The sequence below is a fragment of the Dipodomys spectabilis genome, unplaced genomic scaffold (assembly GCF_019054845.1).
Source record: "Dipodomys spectabilis isolate Male_0828 unplaced genomic scaffold, ASM1905484v1 ptg000002l, whole genome shotgun sequence".
Classification (NCBI taxonomy): Eukaryota; Metazoa; Chordata; class Mammalia; order Rodentia; family Heteromyidae; genus Dipodomys; species Dipodomys spectabilis.
Window position 1 is genome coordinate 40,458,931 of NW_024870679.1, and position 22,143 is coordinate 40,481,073.

General features: G+C 52.7%; 1 protein-coding gene across 1 annotated transcript; it reads left to right on the forward strand.

Moving 5' to 3' along the window:
- Nucleotides 1-1,590: 1,590 nt before the first annotated feature.
- On the forward strand, nt 1,591-12,745 carry Tinagl1 (tubulointerstitial nephritis antigen like 1). The gene is made up of 12 exons (XM_042682381.1): nt 1,591-1,673; nt 2,219-2,542; nt 3,416-3,479; nt 7,942-8,034; nt 8,238-8,352; nt 9,359-9,482; nt 9,563-9,713; nt 9,824-10,013; nt 10,120-10,165; nt 10,642-10,765; nt 12,148-12,193; nt 12,278-12,745. The coding sequence occupies exons 2-12, from the start codon at nt 2,233-2,235 to the stop codon at nt 12,416-12,418; spliced, it is 1,404 nt and encodes a 467-aa protein (XP_042538315.1). The 5' UTR covers nt 1,591-1,673; nt 2,219-2,232; the 3' UTR covers nt 12,419-12,745.
- Nucleotides 12,746-22,143: the final 9,398 nt, after the last annotated feature.

Below are 22,143 nucleotides of genomic sequence, written 5' to 3' on the forward strand. Positions count from 1 at the left end.
AGCTCTGTATGTGTAAGCACACACAGGGCACACAGCTTTGTGCGGGAACTCGCAAGGGATGATTTGGGACAAACATAGGTTGGACGGCTCTGGGTTGGGCTGGGCTGGGACCCAGCCCCATGAGACTAATTCATAATGGCAGGCATTTTGGGGAGCATTCGTTCTGCTGAAGGCAGCCTCCTAGCTGAAGGACAGGACATTGGCCCATTCCAAGGGACCCACCTTGCAAGGAGATGAATTGGAGGCTAGATTGGAAAAGGGACTTTCCAACCAGGATGGCGTTGAGACCTGTCTTGGGCGACTAGGGCGTCCGCAGGTGGGGGGTGGGAAGAGAAGAGAGCATTGGTAGCGGGGAGGAAGCCTGCCTTCTGTGTGTTCAGGCTCATCTGATCTTCCCAGCCTCAGTTTCTCTTCTAGTCTTTGCCCTGAGGGAGAAGACAAGCAGCTCTGGGGTGTGTGAATGTCTTTGCTGGGCCCCAGACGTTATCCCCCATCCCAGAGAAGGAACACCACCCTACCTCCTCCCTGCCTGCCACTCACCCCTAATACCCCATGGCAGGGGGTAGCCCAGATACAAGTGCCTGTTGTCCTGGCCTCTCCCTCAGCCAGGGGCCAGGGCCCAGGGCCCAGGCCAGGGGAGGCTGCAGGGAGGTTGGCGTGTCCTCTGGGGTAGCACTGTGGCAGGTGAGGAGTAGGCTGGGGCTAGGGGCTTGCAGGTGTGGTCTCTTCCTCTCCTGGCTGGGAGAACCCTCTGGCTCAGGCCCAAGCTTGTAGGAAGAGAGGAGATTGCGCCACAAGGTGAGGGAGGGCGGTGCCCCGAGGGACAGAAGCCCCATTGTTCAGGGCCCAGGACGCCAGGGTGAAAGGAAGGTTAGTTAGGTCTGAGGCAGGATAGGGAGCTTTGCAGGGGGTGGCAGCGGGCAGGGCCCTGACAAAGGGGCAGGTGCCAAGGAGGGTGTCCTTGAGCTTGGCAGAGGGGGCTGTGTGGGCACAGGATTCCCAGGACCAAGGAGGGCAGACCCCACAAGGGGCCCTAGTGCAGACAGCTGCCACACACCCGCTCTTCCTGGAGATGCGTTCTCTGGAGCAAAGGTCTGCAGGTTCCTGAATCCTTGAATCCTCCCTAGAATTCCGATCGTTCCAGCCTATCACTGGACAAAGGGTGTGGATACTGTTTGTCCCTCAGAGGGGTTAGAGGGGAGCTGACCACTCCCTAGCATGTCCAACACTCAGAGCCCAGCTGCCCCATCTCTGGTTCTCTAGGAGAGTTTTCCAGCCCATTGGAAAGTCCTTTCTAGTTTCAGACCTCAACTCTTTATGCTTGAGTGGCAGTTCTGCCCGCTAAGGAAAAGATTCCACTGACTAGAGACTTAAGGAGGACAAACACCTGCCCCTCCTCATCCTGCCCATCCCAGCCAGCCAGCCAGTCCCAGCTCTGAACTCCAGAGCAACTTACTCCAGGTGATCGGCGTCCCCTCCTCCGGCCAGCCAGGGGTGGCCCCTCCTCCGGCCAGCCAGGGGGCGGGGCAGGGGCAGCGGCAGCAGCTGCGGGGCAGGACGGGGCGGTACATAAACCGTCCCACCCCTTCCCTGGACTTGGTGTCAGAGATCGGTCGCAGAGCCAGGAGGCGGAGGCGCAGGGCAGCCGGGGTCCAGCCCACACCCCTCACCAGGTAGGGACGCCCTGCTCAGAGGGCATAGGGTGTAGACAGAGAAGAAGCAGAGCGGGACAGGGGCCAGACAGAGAAACTGGGACCAACAGCAGAGAGAGAGAGAGAGACAGACAGACAGACAGACAGACAGACAGTAGACAGGGTCAGAGGGACATGGGACAGGGTCAGAGGGACATGGGACATGGAGAGGGCAGAAGAGGACAGGAGGACTGGTCAGGAGTGACTGCAAAATCAAGGACTAAGGTCAGGGGTGTCAGAGGGATGGGTGCTGGGTAGGGGGGGACCCAAGAATGCCAATACCCCCACACCCACCCCTTTCCTTGTCTTCAGAGCTCCCTATACTGGCCAGGCAGAGGCTTTTTATTTGCCCAACTCCTGGAAGCCAGGACACACAGATTGCAGCCCCTGTGTTGTGTCCTGCTTGGGGGCTGGGATATCATCACCCCCCCCCCCCCAACCCTCTAGACCTCCTTGGCCTACCAGTCCCAGGATGCATGCAGGGAGATCTCTGGTGCTCACTACTTCTGACCTCTGGCCCTTCCCAGGCCCAGGAGACACCATGCGGGGCTGTCCACTGGGGCTGTTGCTGCTGCTGCTGCTGGCTGGCCAGATGGCCCCAGGTGCGAGGCGGAGTCGCTGGCGCAGAGAACTGGCGCCAGGTCTGCATCTGCGGGGCATCCGGGACGCCAGCGGCCGGTACTGCCAGCATCAGGACATGTGCTGCAGAGGCCGCGTGGATGACTGCGCCCTGCCCTACCTGGGTGCCACCTGCTACTGTGACCTCTTCTGCAACCGCACTGTGTCCGACTGCTGCCCGGACTTCTGGGACTTCTGCCTGGGGGTGCCGCCCCCTTTCCCTCCTATCCAAGGTGGGTGCCAAGACAGCCAGGGGAGTGGATCACCCTGCCAGGCCCAGGCTCAGCAGGGCTGAGGAGGCTTTGCACACTCTGGGAGAGAGCATAACCATCTAGGAAGTCTCTCCTAGCTCCACTCTGCAGCAAAACTGAGCAAAGGTCCTTAGCTGGAATTCTCAGTTGGGCCAGGGACATGGCAGCCAGCCTTCCACCCTTTCTCCCAGTCCTGTCTCTATTCCGGAAGGACGTGGAGGGTGCTGGCCCTGCCTGCTGACTCAACCTTGGGCTGATAGGGCATGTAGGGAGGTAGGCCAGGGTCATCTTACCATTCTTCTGCCTTTGCTCAAAATCTTGTAACTGAGACAGGTCATAGCTGACAGAAGGTCAGATCTACTCTACCTTCAGCCTCCACCCTTTTTGCCATGTATTTGCCATGCATTTGCCCCCCCCCCCCCCAACCCATAGGAGAATCATTGCATTCCTCCCCACAGTTCCATGGGGCTTTGCATGAGGAGAACCCATTCCGGAGTTGCTTATCCACAAATGCTATGTTATCTCAAAGTGGTTACTTACCTTCTCTGGGCCTCAGTTTTCCCAGGCCCCCTCTACTCCAAGCCTGAAGTCATTTAAATTGCCAAGGATCTCAGGAATGTGTGGCTGGCATCCAGGTAAAGCAAGAGTCATCCAAGTTAGCGTCATTGAGTAACTTCCCATGTAGCTGTTCGTATGGAACTCAGCAGGAAATATCTTCAGCTATAGTTTGGCTTTGGGTTTCCTCAAGGCTGGGATTGGAGTGAGTGTGTGTGTGTGTGCACACACGTGCGTGTGTGTGATCAAGATGACCATTCCTGGCTGGGTCCCCATCACCCCTCCTCTTCTTCCCACCAGGGTGTCTGCATGGGGGCCGCATCTACCCAGTCCTCGGGACCTACTGGGACAACTGTAATCGCTGGTGAGTGAGTGGGGCCTGTGGCCTCTGTGGTCAACAGACTTGCTTCACATCCTACCCTTGCCATCCTTTTCCTGGGGTCGAGTCCTTTTCCTTTTCTGAGTGTGCAGGGAGGGCACGCGCGTGTGTGGATTTTTACACCGATCATGCTTCCTCATATGGAAGCATTCTAGAAACATTCCTGAGAGTGGCCAGCCATGGCTGCCTGGCCAGGAGCCACCTCTGAGCTGGGAATCCTGGCTGGGGCTGGGCCACAGCCCCTCCCCACTCTCCTGGCTGTCACAGGAGAGTCCAAGAAGGGGACGCCAGGAAGGAAAGCTATGAGTACAGCATCCGCTGCCCTGGGACAGATGAGGGTCAGGGATGGCCGCTGGCCTGCAGGCAGGCCTGAGGCAGGGCCTTCCCTGGAATGTGACCTTCCTCCCTTCCTGCTCCCCCCCCCCCCATTCCTGGCAGAAGGAAGAAGGGGTCATAGGTGCCCCGTAAGCAGATGGGAAGTGGGGCAGGGTTGGGTAGGAAGCCTGAGGCCTTACTGGAAATAATAGGGTCCCTGCACCCACTCCACACCCCCCTCCACACACCCCCCGTCACCCTGCCGGGGCCTGGGAGGCCCCAGGGGAGAAGGAAACTTTTTGGAATGCATTGCGCACAAGTTGTTTCCATTGCCTCACGGGATGAGGATGCCTGGGTCACCGTGAGAGTAGGAGCGTGTGTGCGTGTGTGCGTGTGTGGGTGTGTGTCTCAGCGGGAGATCACAAGTGCAGGGCTTCAGGGTTCTCCTGAACCTGTGGCTGTGAAGGGTTAACTCTCTCTCAGGCCCCTCCGGAATGCTGGGACCTGCTGCTACCAGCCCTGTCTGGACCTGTTTGGGCAGCCCGGGGACACAGGCAGTGGGGACAGGAGAACACTGGTGGACCTCTACTCTGCCTGCCCCTCTGGCTGGCTCCTGGTGGCTGAGGATCCTGGGAAGGCATCAGAAGGTCCAGCCTAGTAGCTGGGTATGGGGAAGGGAAAGAGGGACAGTGCACCCCTCAGTCCCCACAGCCTCCTCCAGCCCTCCCTGGGCACTACTCTCTGGCTGGCTCCTGGGCTGGAGAATCAGCTTTACTGGGGCTCAGTACCCACTGAGTGCTCCTTATAAGGCTATACTGGAGGCGGGTGCCTGGGGCTGGCCTGCAAGGAGGCAGTTTAGCATCTTGTAATAGCAGAGTTATGAGCTTGTAAAAAGCTCCTAGAATGCACAGAATTCAACCCTTCAGTTGACATCCAGTTACTAAAGATCAGCTTTTCACAGGCTCAGTGCTAGACTTAGAGGAAGCCAAACTCAGCAAACACAGTCCTTCAGCTGCAGAAACTCCTGGTCTGGTGGAGGATATGGAAACACACACACACACACACACACACACACACACACACACAGACCCCACATCTGTAGGAGTTATGGAGGAGAAAGCATAGTAGAGACCCAAGTTAGAGGGGGAATGCATTTTCAGGGAGATATACTGATGAGATACCCAAGAGATGGATATCTCAAAGCAGCCCCGCCAGGCAGGGATGCCAGGAGGTAGACAGGGTCATCTCAGTCAGAGCTGGGAGAAAGACAGGTCTGAGGAGGTGCTGTCAGTTCCTGGGGTCCTACAGACACAGTGGAGATTCTTGATTGTTTATTTCTTCATATTTAATTTATTTCTATGCTAGTACTGGGGCTTGAACTCAGTGCCTTGGGCTTTCACTTAGCTTTCTCATTCAAGGTAGATGTTCTACTACTTGAGCCACACACTTCCAGCTTTTTGCTGATTAATTGTAGAAAAGAGTCTCAGAGACTTTACCCAGACTGGCTTTGAATTGTGACTCTCAGATCGCAGTTCCCTGAGTAGCTAGGATTACAGGTGTGAGCCCCTGGTGCCTGGTGTGAGGAAGGTTTTGTTCTGACTGTCTGTAGTCTAAGGATAGATGCTGGGTCTGGCTCACCTGGGGCTTCCTGGCAGATGTGAAATGGATGGTGGAGTAGAGATGAATGGACTTTAGAAAGGCAGAAGACCTGGTCAGGAAAGTCCTGGTCCAGGTGAGAGGTGACACGGGACCAGAGTGGTGTGGATGCAATAGAAGAGTGACAGGCAGATGGGTGTGGGAGGTGTCATCTCCGGAATCGGGCTGATGGGGACGTATGGGAGACACCACAGGACACCCAGGCATCGATCTGAACAGCTGGATGCCTGGTTCTGAAAACCCTGGGAGTAGCAACTGAAGAAGGCTGGTAGTTATTTTAAGTCTTGGATGCCATTACACCATCCAGAGGTGTTGGAGGTCAGCCATGAGTCTACAGCTCAGGAAAAGGGGGGCTGGGGTTCCTGCGAGTGAGAACATTAATAATAGAGAACAATTCTGAGTGCCCATGTGGGCCAGGCCCTGTTCTAAGTGCACTCACGTGGGCCAGCCTCTGTACTAAGTCCTTCACAAGCCTGTCATTGAAGCAAGCTCAGTATGTTCTCCCCTCAAGCCATGGAAGGGAATATCAACAACTGGTCACCTGACTCGTTGTCTGGGATGGGACTTGAACTCCAGAATCTGTCTTCCTACACACACTGTACTCTACTGTCTCAGTCATGCAGTTCACTCAACTAATATTTATTGGGTGCTAGGCTTTGTTTACCTAGGTACTGAAGATACTAAGCAACACCTGCCCTCAGGATGTTAGAATCTATGAGGAAATCAATGTGCATCACTGTCAGATGTCAGGCAGTGAAGACAGGAAAGAGGGAGGCAGAAAGTAGGAGGAGGCTGAATTTGAAGATAGTGGCCAGAGAGCCAGGCACTGGTGGCTCACATTTGTAATCCTAGCTCCTGAGATCTGAGGATTGAGGTTCAAAGCCAGTCAGGACAGGAATGTCTATGAGACTTTTGTCTCTAACCAGCAAAAAGCCAGAAGTGAGATTGTGGCTCAAGTGGTAAAGTGCCAGCATGGAGTGATTAAGCACCTAGGCCCTGAGTTCAAGCACAAGCACAATAACAAAAAGATCGAATCCAGAGGACGTGTCCCTGAGAAAGTGGCATTTGAATGAAGATTTGGAAGAACAGAGTGAGCCATGGGAATTTGGGAGGAAGAGTAGCTCAGCTCAGAGGCTGGGGCAGCCTCCAGCCTCCCCTCAGGATCCAGGGCTAGCAGAAGGAACAGGTCATAGACAGCAGAAGGACAAACTGTGCAGGGCCCATTGTTGTCACCGTCAAGGACTTTGGCTCTTATTCTGTGAGGTGACGCCAGTGGAGGGTTTGAGATAGAGCAATGACATGACATGACTTAGGCTAAGCAGGATCACTATGGCAACTGTGTTAAAAGTACGCTGGAGGGGGGCATGGCATGACGCAGGGCAGATGCTGGAACAATGTAAGGATGGCAGCAATACTCCAGGTGAAAGGGGACCCTGGTTGCGCAGGAGATAGTTAGAGATGGTTTGAATTCTGGGTATGGGTGTGTGTGTGTGTGTGTGTGTGTGTGTGGTGTGTGTGTGTGTGTGTGTGTGTGTGTGTGTGGTTTTCTTTTGTTTTGTTTTTCTGGTGGTACTCAAGGCCTCATGCTTACTCTACTACTTTTTTTTTTTTTGGATCCGGTCGTGGGGCCTGAACTCTGGGCCTGGGCGCTGTCCCTCAGCTCTCCAGCCCAAGGCGAGCACTCTACCACTTGAGCCACAGCGCCACTTCCAGCTTTTTTCTTTTTGCTTATGTGGTGCTGAGGAATCGAACCCAGGGCCTCAGGCATGCAAGGCAAGTGCTCTACCACTGAGCCACCTTCCCAGCCCTTACTCTACTACTTTTTACTCAAGTAATTTTTCAAATTGGATCTCCAGCCTGGACCACAATTCACCTGCGTATGTTTCCTGTGTAACTGGCATTCTAGGAGGGCCATCATACCTAGCTCTTATTGGTGCAGATGGCAGTCTTGCTAACTTTTGCCCTTGCTGGCCTCAAACCTCAATCCTCCTGATCTCTGTCTTCTGAACAGCTAAGACTACAGGCATGAACCACTACACCCAATTTTATTGGTGTGTTTCTAAGGTAGTCCCAACAAGACTTGCCTTATGGTTGGATCAGTATGTGGAAGAGAGGCAGGGCTGACTCCCAGGTTTGGCCCAAACTTCCAGTGTTGCCATTTTACATTTTAAAAAATAAAACAAGTAAGGCAGACCAGAATTTGACTTGAGGTGTGCTAAATCTGACTTGTTAGACTCCCCACTGGTGATTTTGAATAGCAGCAATATCTCTGACTGTGGAGTTTAGGCAGAGACCTGAGTGACAGAGACAAACAAGAATGGTGAGCTTGAGTGGATGTTGAATGCCACCAGGCTGGGCAGAGTCACTGAGGAGTTCTGAGTTGGCCGTACAGAATCCTAGGCTCCTGTTACCCTCTGAAGCTTCCCCCTTATGAAGGGCCCCACCCCCACTCTCCCTTCCCTTTCTTTTCTCCCAGCACCTGCCAGGAGAAAGGAGAGTGGGACTGTGACCAAGAACCATGCCTAGTGGACCCAGACATGATCAACGCCATCAATCAGGGCAACTACGGGTAAGAGGTGTGGGATGCAGCCCCAGCAGGCACAGGAGCGCACGCGCAAAGCCACACCTGAGATGTATGCCTTGCCGTGCAGATATAGATTTATTTGGAATGTTATTTGTCTGCACTTGGCCACGGTGAGTCTCGCCTGGACATAGCTCAAGGGGCCCCGATCTTGGCAGATCTGTGACTTCTCCTCATGGCTTCTCCTCCAGGTGGCAGGCTGGGAACCACAGTGCCTTCTGGGGCATGACTCTGGATGAGGGCATTCGCTACCGCCTGGGCACCATCCGCCCATCTTCATCTGTCATGAACATGAATGAGATTTATGTAAGTCCACCCAGGGCCTGTACTGACCTCCTCTTCAAAGGCTGTGTTTCCCTGGGCAGGTCACACCCCTCTCTGGGCCTTTGTTGCTGTACTGGCCGTGCTAGGCTCAGATTCTAAGTCATGTAATCCAGGCTGAAGTCCTCCCCGACTCCCCACCTCCTCAGCCTGGGAAAAAATGCTATTGGCCTCAGTACAGTTGGGTCAGAGCCCAAAGGACTAGGAGGTCACCTTGGTATTTTAGGAAAAAAGGGACATGCTCTTCCAGCTTGGCCAGAGAACGGCAATTCTTGGAACAAATGCAGACTCAGCGGAACCCCTAGGGAGCAGGGGGTTCCCCCCACCCCGCTCACGGGACCCTCTAGGGACATAAATGGGAATCAGACCCAAATAGTTCAAGAGTGAGGAAGGAGAGCTTTGTGCTGCTTTACAGGGGTGGGGTACAGGCTGGAGGATCTGCCCATCGATGGTAGGCAGGGAGAGGTAAGGAGGGCCACGGGCCATTCTTCTCTATGTAGGGACTTTAGCCCCAGGCTGGGTGACCAGGTCCAGCCCTGACTTCCCTGAGCCTTTGCCTATTTTCTGCCTCCTGCTGTTTGTCTTGGCAGCCCGCCTGATCACGAGATCACTCCTTCCCTCCCCTGCCCAAGTCTAGGGCCTAGAGGCCAAGGCCCTGGCAGGAAGGAGGGTGTGGCAGGTTAGAAGGTGCAGAGGAATGAGACGGGAGTTGAGAGTGGAAAGCGATGACCCTGGCCTGGCCACTTTGCTGCTCTTGACTTTAGGTTCCCCATCTGTAAACTAGGACTCGTCACCCTAACTGATCCAGGGGAGCCAGCGAAAGGTGCTTGGTTCTCCCATTCAACTCCAAGGTAGCAGGAATCCCACAGCAGCAGGGCTCCTCCAGATCCAACTACCACAAGTCTTGTACTCTCGGTGCTCTCTCATGCTGGGCTGTGGAGGGGCAGCCAGGCCAGGGCAGGGGGCATATGACACCACCTTCATTTTGCAGACGGTGCTAAAGCCAGAGGAAGTGCTGCCCACAGCTTTCGAGTCTTCCAAAAAGTGGCCTCACCTGATCCATGAGCCTCTGGACCAGGGCAACTGTGCAGGCTCCTGGGCTTTCTCCACAGCAGGTGTGTGCACGGCCAGGGGATGGCACCTGGGAGGAGGGCCAAGGCCTGGCTCCTGACAGCCCCTCTGCTTTCCCTGCTAGCTGTGGCGTCTGATCGAGTGTCCATCCATTCCATGGGACACATGACACCTGTCCTGTCACCTCAGAACCTGTTGTCTTGTAACACCCACCACCAGCAGGGCTGCCGAGGTGGGCATCTCGATGGTGCCTGGTGGTTCCTGCGGCGTCGAGGGTATGCAGCAGAGGGTGTGGGTGGGAGAGGTGGGCAAAGCCCCCCCTGTGGACAGCACTCCTGTGTGATCCCAACATCACTGTCCTCGCTCCCTCCTGCTGCCTCTCCAGGGTGGTGTCTGACAACTGCTATCCATTCTCCGGCCGTGACCAGGATGAGGCTGGGCCCACACCCCGCTGTATGATGCACAGCCGGGCAACGGGGCGAGGCAAGCGCCAGGCCACGGCCCACTGTCCCAATAGCCAGGTTGATGCCAATGACATCTACCAGGTCACTCCTGCCTACCGTCTAGGCTCTGATGTAAGTCCACACACACAGACACACAGGAAGGGGCAGAGGCAGGAGTTGGAGGAAGAGGTTTGGTCAAAGGCTGAATGAAACCTTACCATGTCCTTCCTCCCTCCAGGAGACGGAGATCATGAAGGAATTGATGGAGAATGGTCCTGTCCAAGGTAAACGTCCCGTAGGCTCATGGCTGGGCATAGTGACCCAGGTGGTCTGAACAGCACTGATGGAAAGTCTAGTGGGACTGGGAGGGGGGATTTATGTTCCCTCCCTGCAAGAAGCCCCTAGATCCAAAAAACAGTGGCTGTAATCCTAGCTACTCAGGAGGCCCAGATGAAGATCACAGTAGGAAGACAATCCAGACAGGAAAGTCTGTGAGAGTCTCTCTCTAATTAACCAGCAAAAAGCCAGAAGTGGAGCTGTGGCTCATGGTGGAATGCCAGCCTTGAGTGAAAACACTGAGTTCAAGCCCCAGGTCTGGCGTGAGCACGTGCGCACACACGCGCACACACACACACACACACACACACACACACGCACACACACACACACAACCAAGAGGGGGCATTTAGTCTCGCATCAGGGTGCAGTCTTGATGTGTGACTAATAGACTGAGCAGCCCCGCCTCAACCTTTCCCCACAGCACTCATGGAGGTCCACGAGGACTTCTTCCTGTACCAGGGTGGCATTTACAGCCACACGCCAGTGAGCCTGGGGAGGCCGGAGCAGTACCGCCGACACGGGACCCACTCTGTCAAGATAACAGGGTGAGGGGCTTGTGGGCATTGGTGACTGGGTGCCGTGGGGCACCCACTGGGGAATGGGGGAGGCTCTGGAGCCTGTTCTCAATCCTTACCGTTCATGCAAAGTCAGGTTTGCCAGTCTTGTTTCCAAAGGAGCAAACATTAGTTTAGATAGAGGAAGGGAGCCAGGTACTGGTGGCCCCTGCCTGTAGTCCTAGGTAATCAGGAGGCTGAGATCTGAGGATCACAGTTTGAAGCCAGCCCATGCAGGGAAGTCTGTGAGACTCCTATTTCCAATTAACCACCAGAAGTGGCACTCTGGCTCAAGGTGGCTAGATTGCTAGCCTTGAGTGAAAGAGCTCAGGGACAGCGCCCAGGCCCTGAGTTCAAGCCCCACAACCAACAAAAAGAAAGAAAGAAGGGCTAGTCCTGGACCACACTGAGGGTGAAGAGCCTCCAAAGGGCTTCTAAGAACAATTCTGTCCTTAACCCATGGAAAAAATATAGATGAGGTGCGAAGCTGCTCAGCCTCCCCCTCTCTGCACCCAGTCCCAAGTCTTGCAACTTCTGGAGCCATCTGGGCAGGTTGCTCTCCAGCCCTCGGTTGGCCCCTCTGATTTCAGCAGTCAGTGAAATGTCTAGCCAATGCAATGTCCTTCTTGCTTTATTTTTGTTTTTGTGCTGGCAGTAGGGCTTGAACTTGGAGTCTGGGCACTGATGCTTAGCACTTTTGCTCAAGGATTGAGCCACAGCTTTACTTCTGGTTTACTGATCGTTAACTGGAGCAAAGAGTCTTATACATACTTTCCTGCCAGGACTGGCTTCGAACTTTAATCCTCAAGGTTTCAGTCTCCTGAGTAGTGAGGAGTGTAGGCATGAGTCACAGAACCTAGCCCTAAGTAATGTGCTTTGCTGTGTGAGTTCAGAGTGAACCACTGCAAAGATACCCACATTCTTTTAGGTCTTTCTTTTGCTTCTCTACTCCCCAAGGGAAGGAGGGCCAGAAGATGTGGGAGGTCCCACAGAACTAGTCCTAGGATGTAAGATCCTTGGTGCTTTCCCCCTGACTCCCCACCCCCATGTTGTCTTGGGCAAACAGACCAAGAGGTATGGAGACTGAGGCTGGCTGGAAAGGAACAGACTGGGAGGCTCTTGGCTCCAATAAACTAGCAAAAACCAAACATGGAGTCGTGGCTCAAGTGATACAGTGCCAGCCTTGAGTGAAAAAGCTCAGGGACAGCACCCAGGCCTCTGAGTTCAAGCCCCAGCACTTGCAAAATACAAACAGGGACAGAGACTCTCAGGGTCCTAGGGCCCACGCACCGAATTTCCAAAAAGCATGGGGAACCACAGGGTCCCTGGGCGCAGGTGCGCTGAGCGCCCTTCCCCTCCACCTCTGCCCGCAGGTGGGGAGAGGAGAGGCTGCCTAACGGAGCGACGCTGAAATACTGGGTGAGCCGCACCCCGGCATGCTCGGCCCCCCCCCGCCCTCTTCTTCCTCCCCCCCCCCCACTGACCCTCTTCATTCCTTCCCAGACGGCAGCCAACTCCTGGGGCCCGTCCTGGGGCGAGGGGGGCCGCTTCCGCATCCTGCGCGGCGCCAACGAGTGCGACATCGAGAGCTTCGTGCTGGGCGTGTGGGGCCGCGTGGGCATGGAGGACCTGGGGCACCGCTGAGGCCGCGGGCACGAGGCCAGGCCGGCCCCCGCCCCTGGGGAGGACGGCGGCGGGCGCCCTCGGGAGCGGCCTGGGGGCCTGGGGGGCCGGCCGCCGCCGGCGGGCGCCGCGCTCTAATCCCTGCCCGGATCCGCTGACGCTGCGCCCGGCCTGGGAGCCGCGGGCAGGAGAGGCCGGCGGAGCCCCAGACCTCCGTACCCCAGCCCAAGAACACGGGAGCCGGGACGCCCCCAAACGCCTACCCCGCCCCCTCTCCTGTGTTCTTATTCTTCAAGATATTTATTTTTTTTCCACTGTTTTAAAATAAAAGCAAAATACGGATAAGAACTGCAGTTTCTTCAACTTTCCAGGGCTGATCGGGGTGACTTGCGGCTAGACGACAGGAGGGACTTCCTCAGCTGTTTGTCAGGGATAGGGGGACTGGGAATCTTGGCCTCCTTTCTGTCCTGTCAGGACCCCAGAACCTGGGGTGGGGGTGGGGGCAGGGATGGCATGGCCTTTGGCCCCCAGGCCGTGGGAACCACCCCAGACGCTGAGTCAGCAGCGCTGCCGGGGGGGGGGGGGGGGGGGGGGGTCGGGAGCGCCCCCCAATCAGCAGAGCCGGCCCAGCGACCCGCAGGGGGGTCGGGAGCGCCCCCCAATCAGCAGAGCCGGCCCAGCGACCCGCAGGCCGGGGAGCTCCGCCCCAGGGGCTGGGGCCTCCCGGCAACCTGGCAGGGGCAGCCGGGGTCCTTGCTTCCTCCAGGGGCCAGGTGCGCGCGTGCGCACACTCCCCTCCACACACCACCCTCACACCACCAGGCTCTCCGCTACACACGCCGCTCTCCCATCAGATGTCCTCCCAGCCAGCCCCGCGAGCCACCCACTCCCACTTCAAAGCCGCTGTAGAGCTCCCTTATCCCTGCGCCCTTCGCCAGGCCCTCTGCAGAAAACCCACGCTCCCCAAACCCCCCTGCCGCCCCTGCCGCAATGACGCGGCGTCATCTGCGTGTCCGTGCTGGGCGCTCACAAGGGCAGCGATGGGATCCGATTCATTGGTGGGAAGCTGGGCCTACAATGGGGGGTTGCCAAGGGGCGCCGTTCTCTTTCCCAGAGGGGCGCTGTGTGTCTGTGTGTGTGTGTGTGTGTGTGTGTGTGTGTGTGTGTGTGTGTGTGCAGGGGTGAGGGATGAGGGTGGGTCACCCCATGCAATCCTGCATCTTGCCCCGCTTCCCGCAGGCAGGAAAGACAGGTGTAGTGAATCATGGCCGGGAGTCCCTAGCCAGCTGTGGCCCCGTGGGCATCACCTGAAAGGAATGCAGGCACCCCACAAGCACAAGCCAGCGCTTTTGTCTCCTTTCCTGTTTGCTAGGACGTCCTGAGCCCGCTCCCCTGGCCCGCCCACCAGTCCCCAGGGATGAAGCTTGCCAGTGGCCTTGGGACAAGGCCGACATGGGCGGGGAACCCTGAGGAAGGGCTCAGGGAGGCCCTGGACACCCCCTCCACGGCTGGGGCCCCAGGATGCTGGAAAAAACCTGCTCAGAGGCCATGGGGCTGGGGTGAGGTTGGAATTTTCTACCAGGGCCTTTGAGGAAGCTTCAAGGGGTGGAGAAGGGAGGGGCTGGGACCAGGTCCACCTGGTCTGGAGGCTGAGGGTCCCGGCTCTGCCCTGTGGGCCATGTGACCTCCACCCAGCCCTGCCTCAGCCTAAGCCTAAGCATCCTGTGGATGGGAGAGGGCAGGGATGGAGGCAGGTGGCAGCAGCAGGTGTTATGATAAGGAAAGAGCAAACGTAAGCCCTCCCGACCAGATTCCTGTCCTTCCCCGTCCTTGAGGCTGCCTATGAAGAAATCCTGGCACCCTAGTCCCTTGCTGTGTGTCCTGGGGTTAATCCTTTTCCTTCTCTGAGCCAAAAGCAGGGGTCTTTGGACAGATGGAGATGCCTGCCCCTGCTCTGATCCACATTGGCTCTGTAATCTTGGCTGGGTTTGTCCATCTTTAATGAGGCTAAGGGCACTCATTGTCTCCTGGATTGGTAGGAGGATAAACAGAGCTTTTCCCTCGTTGTTGGGAATTTTTTCAGGGTTCAGTCTAAGGGACTGGCCTTGACCATGTAAAAGTTTCATGTGTATTTGACCACAAGTTTCTGCCAACACATTGTTCTGAATATATTATATATTTTATCTTGTATAAATCTTTCTTTTAAAACAACAACGACAAATAAACAAAACCAAAACATTTTTTTGCTAAGCAGGGATGCCTCACACCTGTAATCCTAGCTCTGAGAATTGTGAAGCCAGGAAAGTTTATGAGACTTTCATCTCCAATTTACCACCAAAACTGAAAGTAAAGCCGGGCATCGGTGGCTCATGCCTGTAATCCTAGCTACTCAGGAAGCTGAGATCTGAGGATCACGGTTGGAAGCCAGCCTGGGCAGAAAAATCCATGAGACTCTTATCTCCAATAAACCACTCAGAAAAAGCCAGAAGTGGCAATGTGGCTCAAGTGGTTGAGTGCGAGCCTTGAGCATAGAGAGGCTCAGGGACAGCACCTAGGCCCTGAGTTCAAGCCCCAGGACCGGAAAAAAAAAAAAAAGTAATTACAGTCAAATGGCCTCTCCGAGCCCTTTACCTACCTGGCAAACTCTTATTCATCTGTTACAACCCAGCTCAAATGCCCCACCTCTCGAAAGTCTTTCTTGGCACCCACCATCTGAATCTCCAGGGACCTGGCATACATCTCTGGGACAGTGGGACCCTAGTGACAACTTCTTCTACAAAAGAATGGGGCAGGATTTCTTTCTTTCTCAGCCCCATCCTTTCCTAGCCACTAAATACTTCAAGCAAGCAAGTATTCCTTCTGGTCTCCTGCCCCCTTGTCTGGGTTGGTGGAGAGGTTAGGGAGGGACTCTGCTGGGTTTCCCACCACCTGACTCTAACCTCCCAGGGGCTGCTAAATTACATCACTTCACAGTTGCTGAGACTTCACATCTTCCTGACATCTTGCCAGACCCCATCCCTGCCTCGTGCCCATTAAGGGAAAGGAATTTGTGCCTCCTGAGCTGCAGTGAGCCAGGCACTTGCTCGCTGCATCCTTCCAACCCCCGACAGGGAAGTGTCTCTCTACAAACCTAGTCCCCTGTAGCAAGGCAGCTCCTGGAATCCTGGAAACTCATGGGAGGATTAGTAGGCCCAGCCTGGTTGGAACTAGGGAGCCCAGTATTTCTGAGGCAGTCTCTCCTTCTCGGTGTCTCTCTCTTTTCTGTCATTCTCGCCAGAGTATTTGCACATGGTTAGTAAGGACTCCTGAACATGTCCAGCCCCTTGCCACTTTCCAGGAAGTCTTCTGATTGGCTCAGCTCCACTTCAGTGTCCATCTGTAAGCCAATCAACTAAACTACAGCCAAGAGGCCACAACAGCCCTTTATGCAATCAGCACGTGGAGAATGGGGGAGATCCCCAAAGACAAAGGGAGAGGGAGATAGAAGTGTGTTGGTAACAGCTAGGGGTAACTGTTACCTCTAAGGGAGGGAATGGAGGCTCTGGAGGGTTGTGGCCTGTCAGGTCACACAGCCAGGGAATGGTGGAGCCAGGTACAGAGCGAGCACACTGCCTGCCAATAAACTTGGACATGGGTGAGGGAGATCAATGAATAAGAGATTCTTCCCCCAGCTTGTTCAGAGAACTCTTTCCTGGGCCCTGGGCGATGTTTTCTAGAATTCCACCTGCTTAGTAGAAACCCTGGCTGTGACACAGCTATGGCAATCTCCTCCCAAGGTGTGGCAGGACCAAGGCTGGGCAGCGTCCAACGAGCCTCCTGCTCTTGCGCCTGTGCTACCGTGGGCCAAGATGGGGTGGTTAACAGAACATGCCAGCTTGTCCACCCAAGAGGCGGGTGCCAGGCAAAGACAAACAAAGTAAGGACTGTCCCTCACCCCCAAACTATGGCTTGAATTCAGGATTTTAAGCTTGCTTGACTTTACTTGCTTAAGAGGCTCTCTACTACTTGAGCCATGCCTCCAGCCTGGCTTTTCACTGATTATTTGGAGTATCTTGGGCTTTTCTGCCTTGGGTTGGGCTCGAGTGACAATCCTCCAGATGGTAACCTTCTGAGTAGCGAAGGTTCCAGGCATGAGCTACTGGGGCCTGGCTTGTTCTTCACTTTAGAGGGGAGAAGAGAGATATTACTTTAAGTACATATTACTAAGAAGTGGTGGGTTTCATGCGATGGCATCTCCCCACCCCCAAGTTCCCTCTCTAAGTTCTACTTCCCATTAAAATCTCTTCCCTGAGATGAGTCATAAAAACTCTGATTCTCTCCCTTTTCTGTCTTAGAACCAGCATAATCTCCAACCTACCCTGGCTCTGATAACAGATCCTAAGACCCTCCTCACTCCAAAGTAGTCCTGCCCCAAACCCAAGGCTGCAGGGAGAGGCCCAGAAGAATGCACCAGTGGCCAGGCCTGGCTGGCTCTCTCTACTCACGCTACCAGGGCTAGCTCTGCATTGAAGGATCCCTAAAACCTAGAGCAGGGCTGTGGAGGGAGGGCTGGGAAGCTCTGTCTACATCGGTTCTGCACTTCTTTCCCCTGCATCTCTCCAGCCACACCTTGCCCTTCATCTTTCCATCAGCATCCTATAATCCAGTAAAAGCAAGCCTTTTTTATGTGCCAATATTGAGGTTTGAACTCAAGGCCTGGGTCCTATCTCTTAGTTTTATTCTGCTCAAAGCTGACACTCTACCACTTGAGCCACAGCTCTACTTCTGGCTTTTTGCTGGTTAATTGGAGGTAAGAGTTTCATGGACTTTTCTACTTGAGATGGTTTTGAACTGGGATCCTCAGATCTCAGCCTCCTGAGTAGCTAGAACTATAGGTGTGAACCTATATAGTATTTCCTTGAGTTCCGTGAGAGCCCTCAGTAAATTAACTGAATGCGAGAGGCAGGTTGAAGAAACCCTGATTTGCAGCCAGCTAGTCAACAGCCCGGGCCAAATGACTGGTCTGCCAATTACCAGACTGGCATCTCAAATGGGAGGTGGACGCCTGGACACTGAAGTGTCAGTCTGTGATTGCTGGCATCAGGGGCAGATTGGGTCGGAGGGTGTCCCTGCCCAGAAGGCTTGCTTGCTTCTGGGAGGTCCCAGATGCCTTCCATGCTGTGTGCTATGAGCAAACGGTTGGAGAACTATGGCTGAGTCTGATTTTATTCGTTTACAGCGGGCAACCTTATCTATCAGATCCCAAGCCCAAGCGTGGGTAAGCTGGGTGCCAGTACACATGAAGCCTTCTTGCAGCTGGCACCCACCAAGCGGGAGCTGTGGCTCTGACTTTGCACAGATACTGTGCCCTGAAGGTTGGCGCTCATAGCCACTGGTGATCAAGGTGCATGTGGAGTTAGGAGTGGGGCTTGTGCACCCCCCTGTGGCCTTGGCTTGGGCTACAAGAAGGTGTTAGGGCTGCAAAGGGGAGCAAACAAGCTGGGTGAGTGAATTTGAGGCACTGAGTTCAAAAAAAGAAAAGAAAAAACAATATCGGGCTGGAAGTATAGCTCAGTGGCAAAGTGCCTGTTTAGCATATGCTAAGCCCTGGGTTCAATCCCTAACACTGCAAATAATTAATAATAGTATCAATACCACTCCATCACATTTTGTAATTCTCATATAATAAAAATAAAAAAATCCACAGTAAAAAAGTTGGCCAAGGAAATCTCGTGTGTTTGGGAATTTAAAAGCTCATTTCTAAATTAGTCATGAGGAAAGGAGAAAATTACAATGTAGATCGCAAGATATTCAAAATGGAACAGGAGTATGCTAAAATGGAACTTGGAAGAGAAAGTATAGCCTTAACTACATTTATGAAATACAGAAAGAATTGTTTGCAGCAGTGGTACTCACTAGAGATCATGTTGAAAATGAACCATACAACTTGTGGGTAGAGATGGGAGGGAAAAACTAGGAGGGAGCAAGGGAAGGAGTGACATTGTCCAAAAAGAAATGTACTCTTTACCTGGCTTGTGTAACTGTAACCCCTATGTGCATCACATTTATAATAACAATAAAATAAAAACATCTCAAAAACAAAGAGAATTACTAACAAGTGAAGTAAAGTAGCCATCACCAGACACTGGGGAAAGGCAATCAGAAAACCCAAAGAGAGTAAAAGGAAGGAAATAATAAAGAGAATACAGAAAGTGGTAATATGCAAAACAACCAAAAAATTGAATAGAGTCCTTAACGAGCCTTGGTAAACAAATCATCAGCACAGAGAGCACATCCTGGGAAACAAAAGGAGGACATGACTGGAGGTTGTTAGAAATCAGATTGTTAGAAATCACTAGGAAATGCCACGGGGACTTGAGGTTCTGGCACCATTTCAGGCTAAGCCAACACAAAAAACTCAGGAAACAAACTCAGAAGAAAGAAGTAGCTGGTATGAAGATTGGAAAGGGGGAAAAAAATCCCTCAACATAGGAAATTCAAGCAACCATAGACTTACAGGGAAAGCAGTGAAACCTATTAAATTGGAGAGAGAGGAATGGGAGAGTCATAGAGGGGTGACGTTACCAGGCCACATGGGGCTCATAGTATGTATGGGTGGAAATGTCACAATGAACTCCCCTTGAATAACAATGTATGTATGCTAATAAAAACAGTGTTATCACTGGCTGCCAGTAGCTCCTGCCTGTGATCTTAGCTCCTCAGGAGGCTGAGATCTGAGGATCCCCATTCAAAGCCAACCAAGTCAGACAAATCTGAGACACTTATCTCTAACCAGCTAAAAGCTGGAAGCAGAGGCGTAGCTTAAGTGGTAGAATTCCAGGGAAAGTATAAAACCCTGACTTCAAACTCTAGTACCAGCATCCATACACAAAAAAAAATGTTTCAGCATAGGCCAATTGACTATGGATTGAGCTCTCTGAAACCATGATCTAAAACAATTCTTTCCTTTATGTCAGGTATTTTGGTCATAGCGACAGAAAAGTCACTAACATCACTCTAGAACGTGAATGAATCTCAAAGTGATGAGTACACTCAATGGAAGCCATTAAAGGACATACTGTACGTTTCTGTTCACACCTAAAGTTGTGGAAGGTGAATGAGTCTGTACTAAGCAAAAGAACGTTAGTGTCTGTTTGGGTGGAGAGGGGCTGGGGACTGTGGGGGTGCTTTTAACATCAAAATGTAAACATTATATAGAGTTTACTTTATGTATATTATACTTCAATAAAACTGTTGTTTAAAATCCATTTTTAAAAAAGCCAGGTACTGATGGCTCACACCTGCAAACCAAGCTACTCGGGAGACTGAGATCCGAGGATCCTAGTTCAAAGCCAGCCCAGGCAGAAGGCTCCTATCTCCACCAGAAAACCATAAGTGGAGCTGTGGCTCAAAGTGATAGAGTGCTAGTGTTTAGCAAAAACATCTCAAGATCAGCACCTAGTCCCTGAGTTCAAACCCCATGGCCAAAAAAGGAGCCAGGTACTAGTTGCTTAGCTGGGCACCATACCAGGGGCTCACACTTATAATCCTAGCCACTCAGGAGGCTGAGATCTGAGGATCATGGTTCAAAGTTAGACAGGGCAGGAAAGCTTGTGAGACTCTTGCCTCCAATTAACTACCAAAAAAGCTGGGAGTGGAGTTGTGGCTCAAGTGCTAGAGTGCTAGCCAAGAGCATAAAACTCAAGGTCAGTACCCAGGCTCTGGATAAAAGCCCCAGGAGCAGTACAAAAAAAAAAAAAGGAGGAAAAGGTAAAAAAAAAAAAAAAAAAGAACAAAGAAATCTCCCACCTGTGGAGGCTGAGACCTGGAGGATCACAGTTTGAAGTCAGGGCAGACAGTTTGAAGTCCATTAGACTCCATTTCCAAAATAGAGAAAAGCTGGGCTGGAGGTATGGCTCAAGGGATAGAGTGACAGACAAGAAAGCTTGAGGCTCTGAGTTTTAATCTTAGTACTAGCAAATAAAACAAAACAACAACACAAGAAAGCAAAACACAAAAACACCCAATTTCCCAGCACTTGATAGTCTGATGCAAAAGCATCTAGAGTTCCAGTCCAGCAGAGGCTACGTCATGAGATCCTTAAAAGGAAGAAAAAAAATCCTAAGACTAAAAAGCCTGAAAACAATGTAAATGAGAACTAGGAAACTATGATCTGGCACAGACATTCTATGATTGTTCTATAGGACATTGATTAACTCCAGGCATTGTTAACTGCAGAATACAGCTTAACATTTTAAGAATGATTAGTGAAAGAAAAGGAAAGAAAAAACTCCAATAAAAAAAATCTACACCCAGCCAGAAATGACCAGGGAAAAAAGCAAAGGAAAACTTCGTATTCATTTCTGAACGGGGCTGCTTGCCTGCGAGTCTACCTTCTTTCCTTCCTTTCTTCCTTTTCTTTTCTTATTATCTTTTGTGTGTGTGTGCCAGCACTGGGACTTGAACTCAGGGCCTTGGGCATTGTCCTTTAGCTTTTTCACTCAAGGCTGACACTCTACTACTTAAGCCACAGCTCCACTTCTGGCTTTTTGGTAATTAATTGGAGATGAGAGTCTCATGGGTTTTCCTGCCTGGGCTGGCTTTGAACCTCAATCCTCAGATCTCAGCTTTGCGAGTAGCTAGGATTATAGGCATGAACCACCAGCACTTGGCTTAAAATGACAATTTCGTAATGTTGAACTAGTTCTATATTCCTGGATGAAACTCAACTTAGTCGTTGTGCATTAGATATCACATTATTTAGTTTGATAATGTCATGTTTAAAATATCTGCATCAAGGGCTGGGAAGGTGGCTCAGTGGTAGAGTGCTTGCCTTGCATGCATGAGGCCCTGGGTTCGATTCCTCAGCACCACATAAGCAAAAAAGAAAAAAACCAGAAGTGGCACTGTGGCTCAAGTAGTAGAGCGCTACGCCTTGAGCTGAAGAGCTGAGGGACAGCGCCCAGGCCCAGAGTTCAGGCCTCACAACTGGACCAAAAAAAAAAAATCTACATCTGAGCTGGGAAGGTGGCTCAGTGGTAGACCGCTTGCCTCGCATGCATGAGGTCCTGGGTTCGAATCCTCAATACCACATAGACAGAAAAGAAAAGCTGGAAGTAGCACTGTGGCTCAAGTGGTAGAGTGCCAGCCTTGAGCTGAAGAGTTGAGGCACAGCGCCCAAGCCCAGAGTTCAAGCTCCACAATCAAAAACTAAATAAATATATAAAATATCTGCATCTGCAGCCGCCATTGAAATTGACCTATGACCTGTGAACTCCCACACTGTGCTCATCTAGATCTATACCGAGGTTGTATGAGCTCTCTACAATGCAGCACGCCTTCCCCTTTTCCTGTCATTTGAGGCAATTTATGTAAGATATGGACTTCTTCTGCTCCCTGAATATGTATCTGAGTCCATGGTATTCGGTTGTCATAGCTACATGCAATTCCCCCAAATCCTTTCTTTGAGATGACAGAGACTTTGCCACCAGGCTGGGGCCTCAGTGTCCCTCCTGCTTGGTCCGTGGGAGGATTTTCTTTCCCAGGAGGCTCCTGTAACTCTTTGGACACCTCCACTGCTGTGGCCAAACGTGGGAGGACACCAGAGGGGAGGAGAAGGCTGGGGCTGAGGCTGAGGCCTGTGCGATGGGGCTCAGGCAGCAATGGCTGCGGCGGCGATTCCAGAAGTGACACCAGCTCTCACAGCTGCATAGAAGCAGTAATGACGGGGGTTCTGCCTTCCGCCTGACTCTTATTTATGCCAGGAT

Excerpts from the sequence above, each read along its gene's own strand:
- Tinagl1 (XM_042682381.1), top strand. The coding sequence starts at position 2,233 with ATGCGGGGCTGTCCACTGGGGCTGTTGCTGCTGCTGCTGCTGGCTGGC. Across the intron at positions 3,480-7,941 it reads TGGGACAACTGTAATCGCTG|CACCTGCCAGGAGAAAGGAG; the intron begins GTGAGTGAGTGG and ends CTTTTCTCCCAG. Across the intron at positions 10,766-12,147 it reads CACTCTGTCAAGATAACAGG|GTGGGGAGAGGAGAGGCTGC; the intron begins GTGAGGGGCTTG and ends CTCTGCCCGCAG.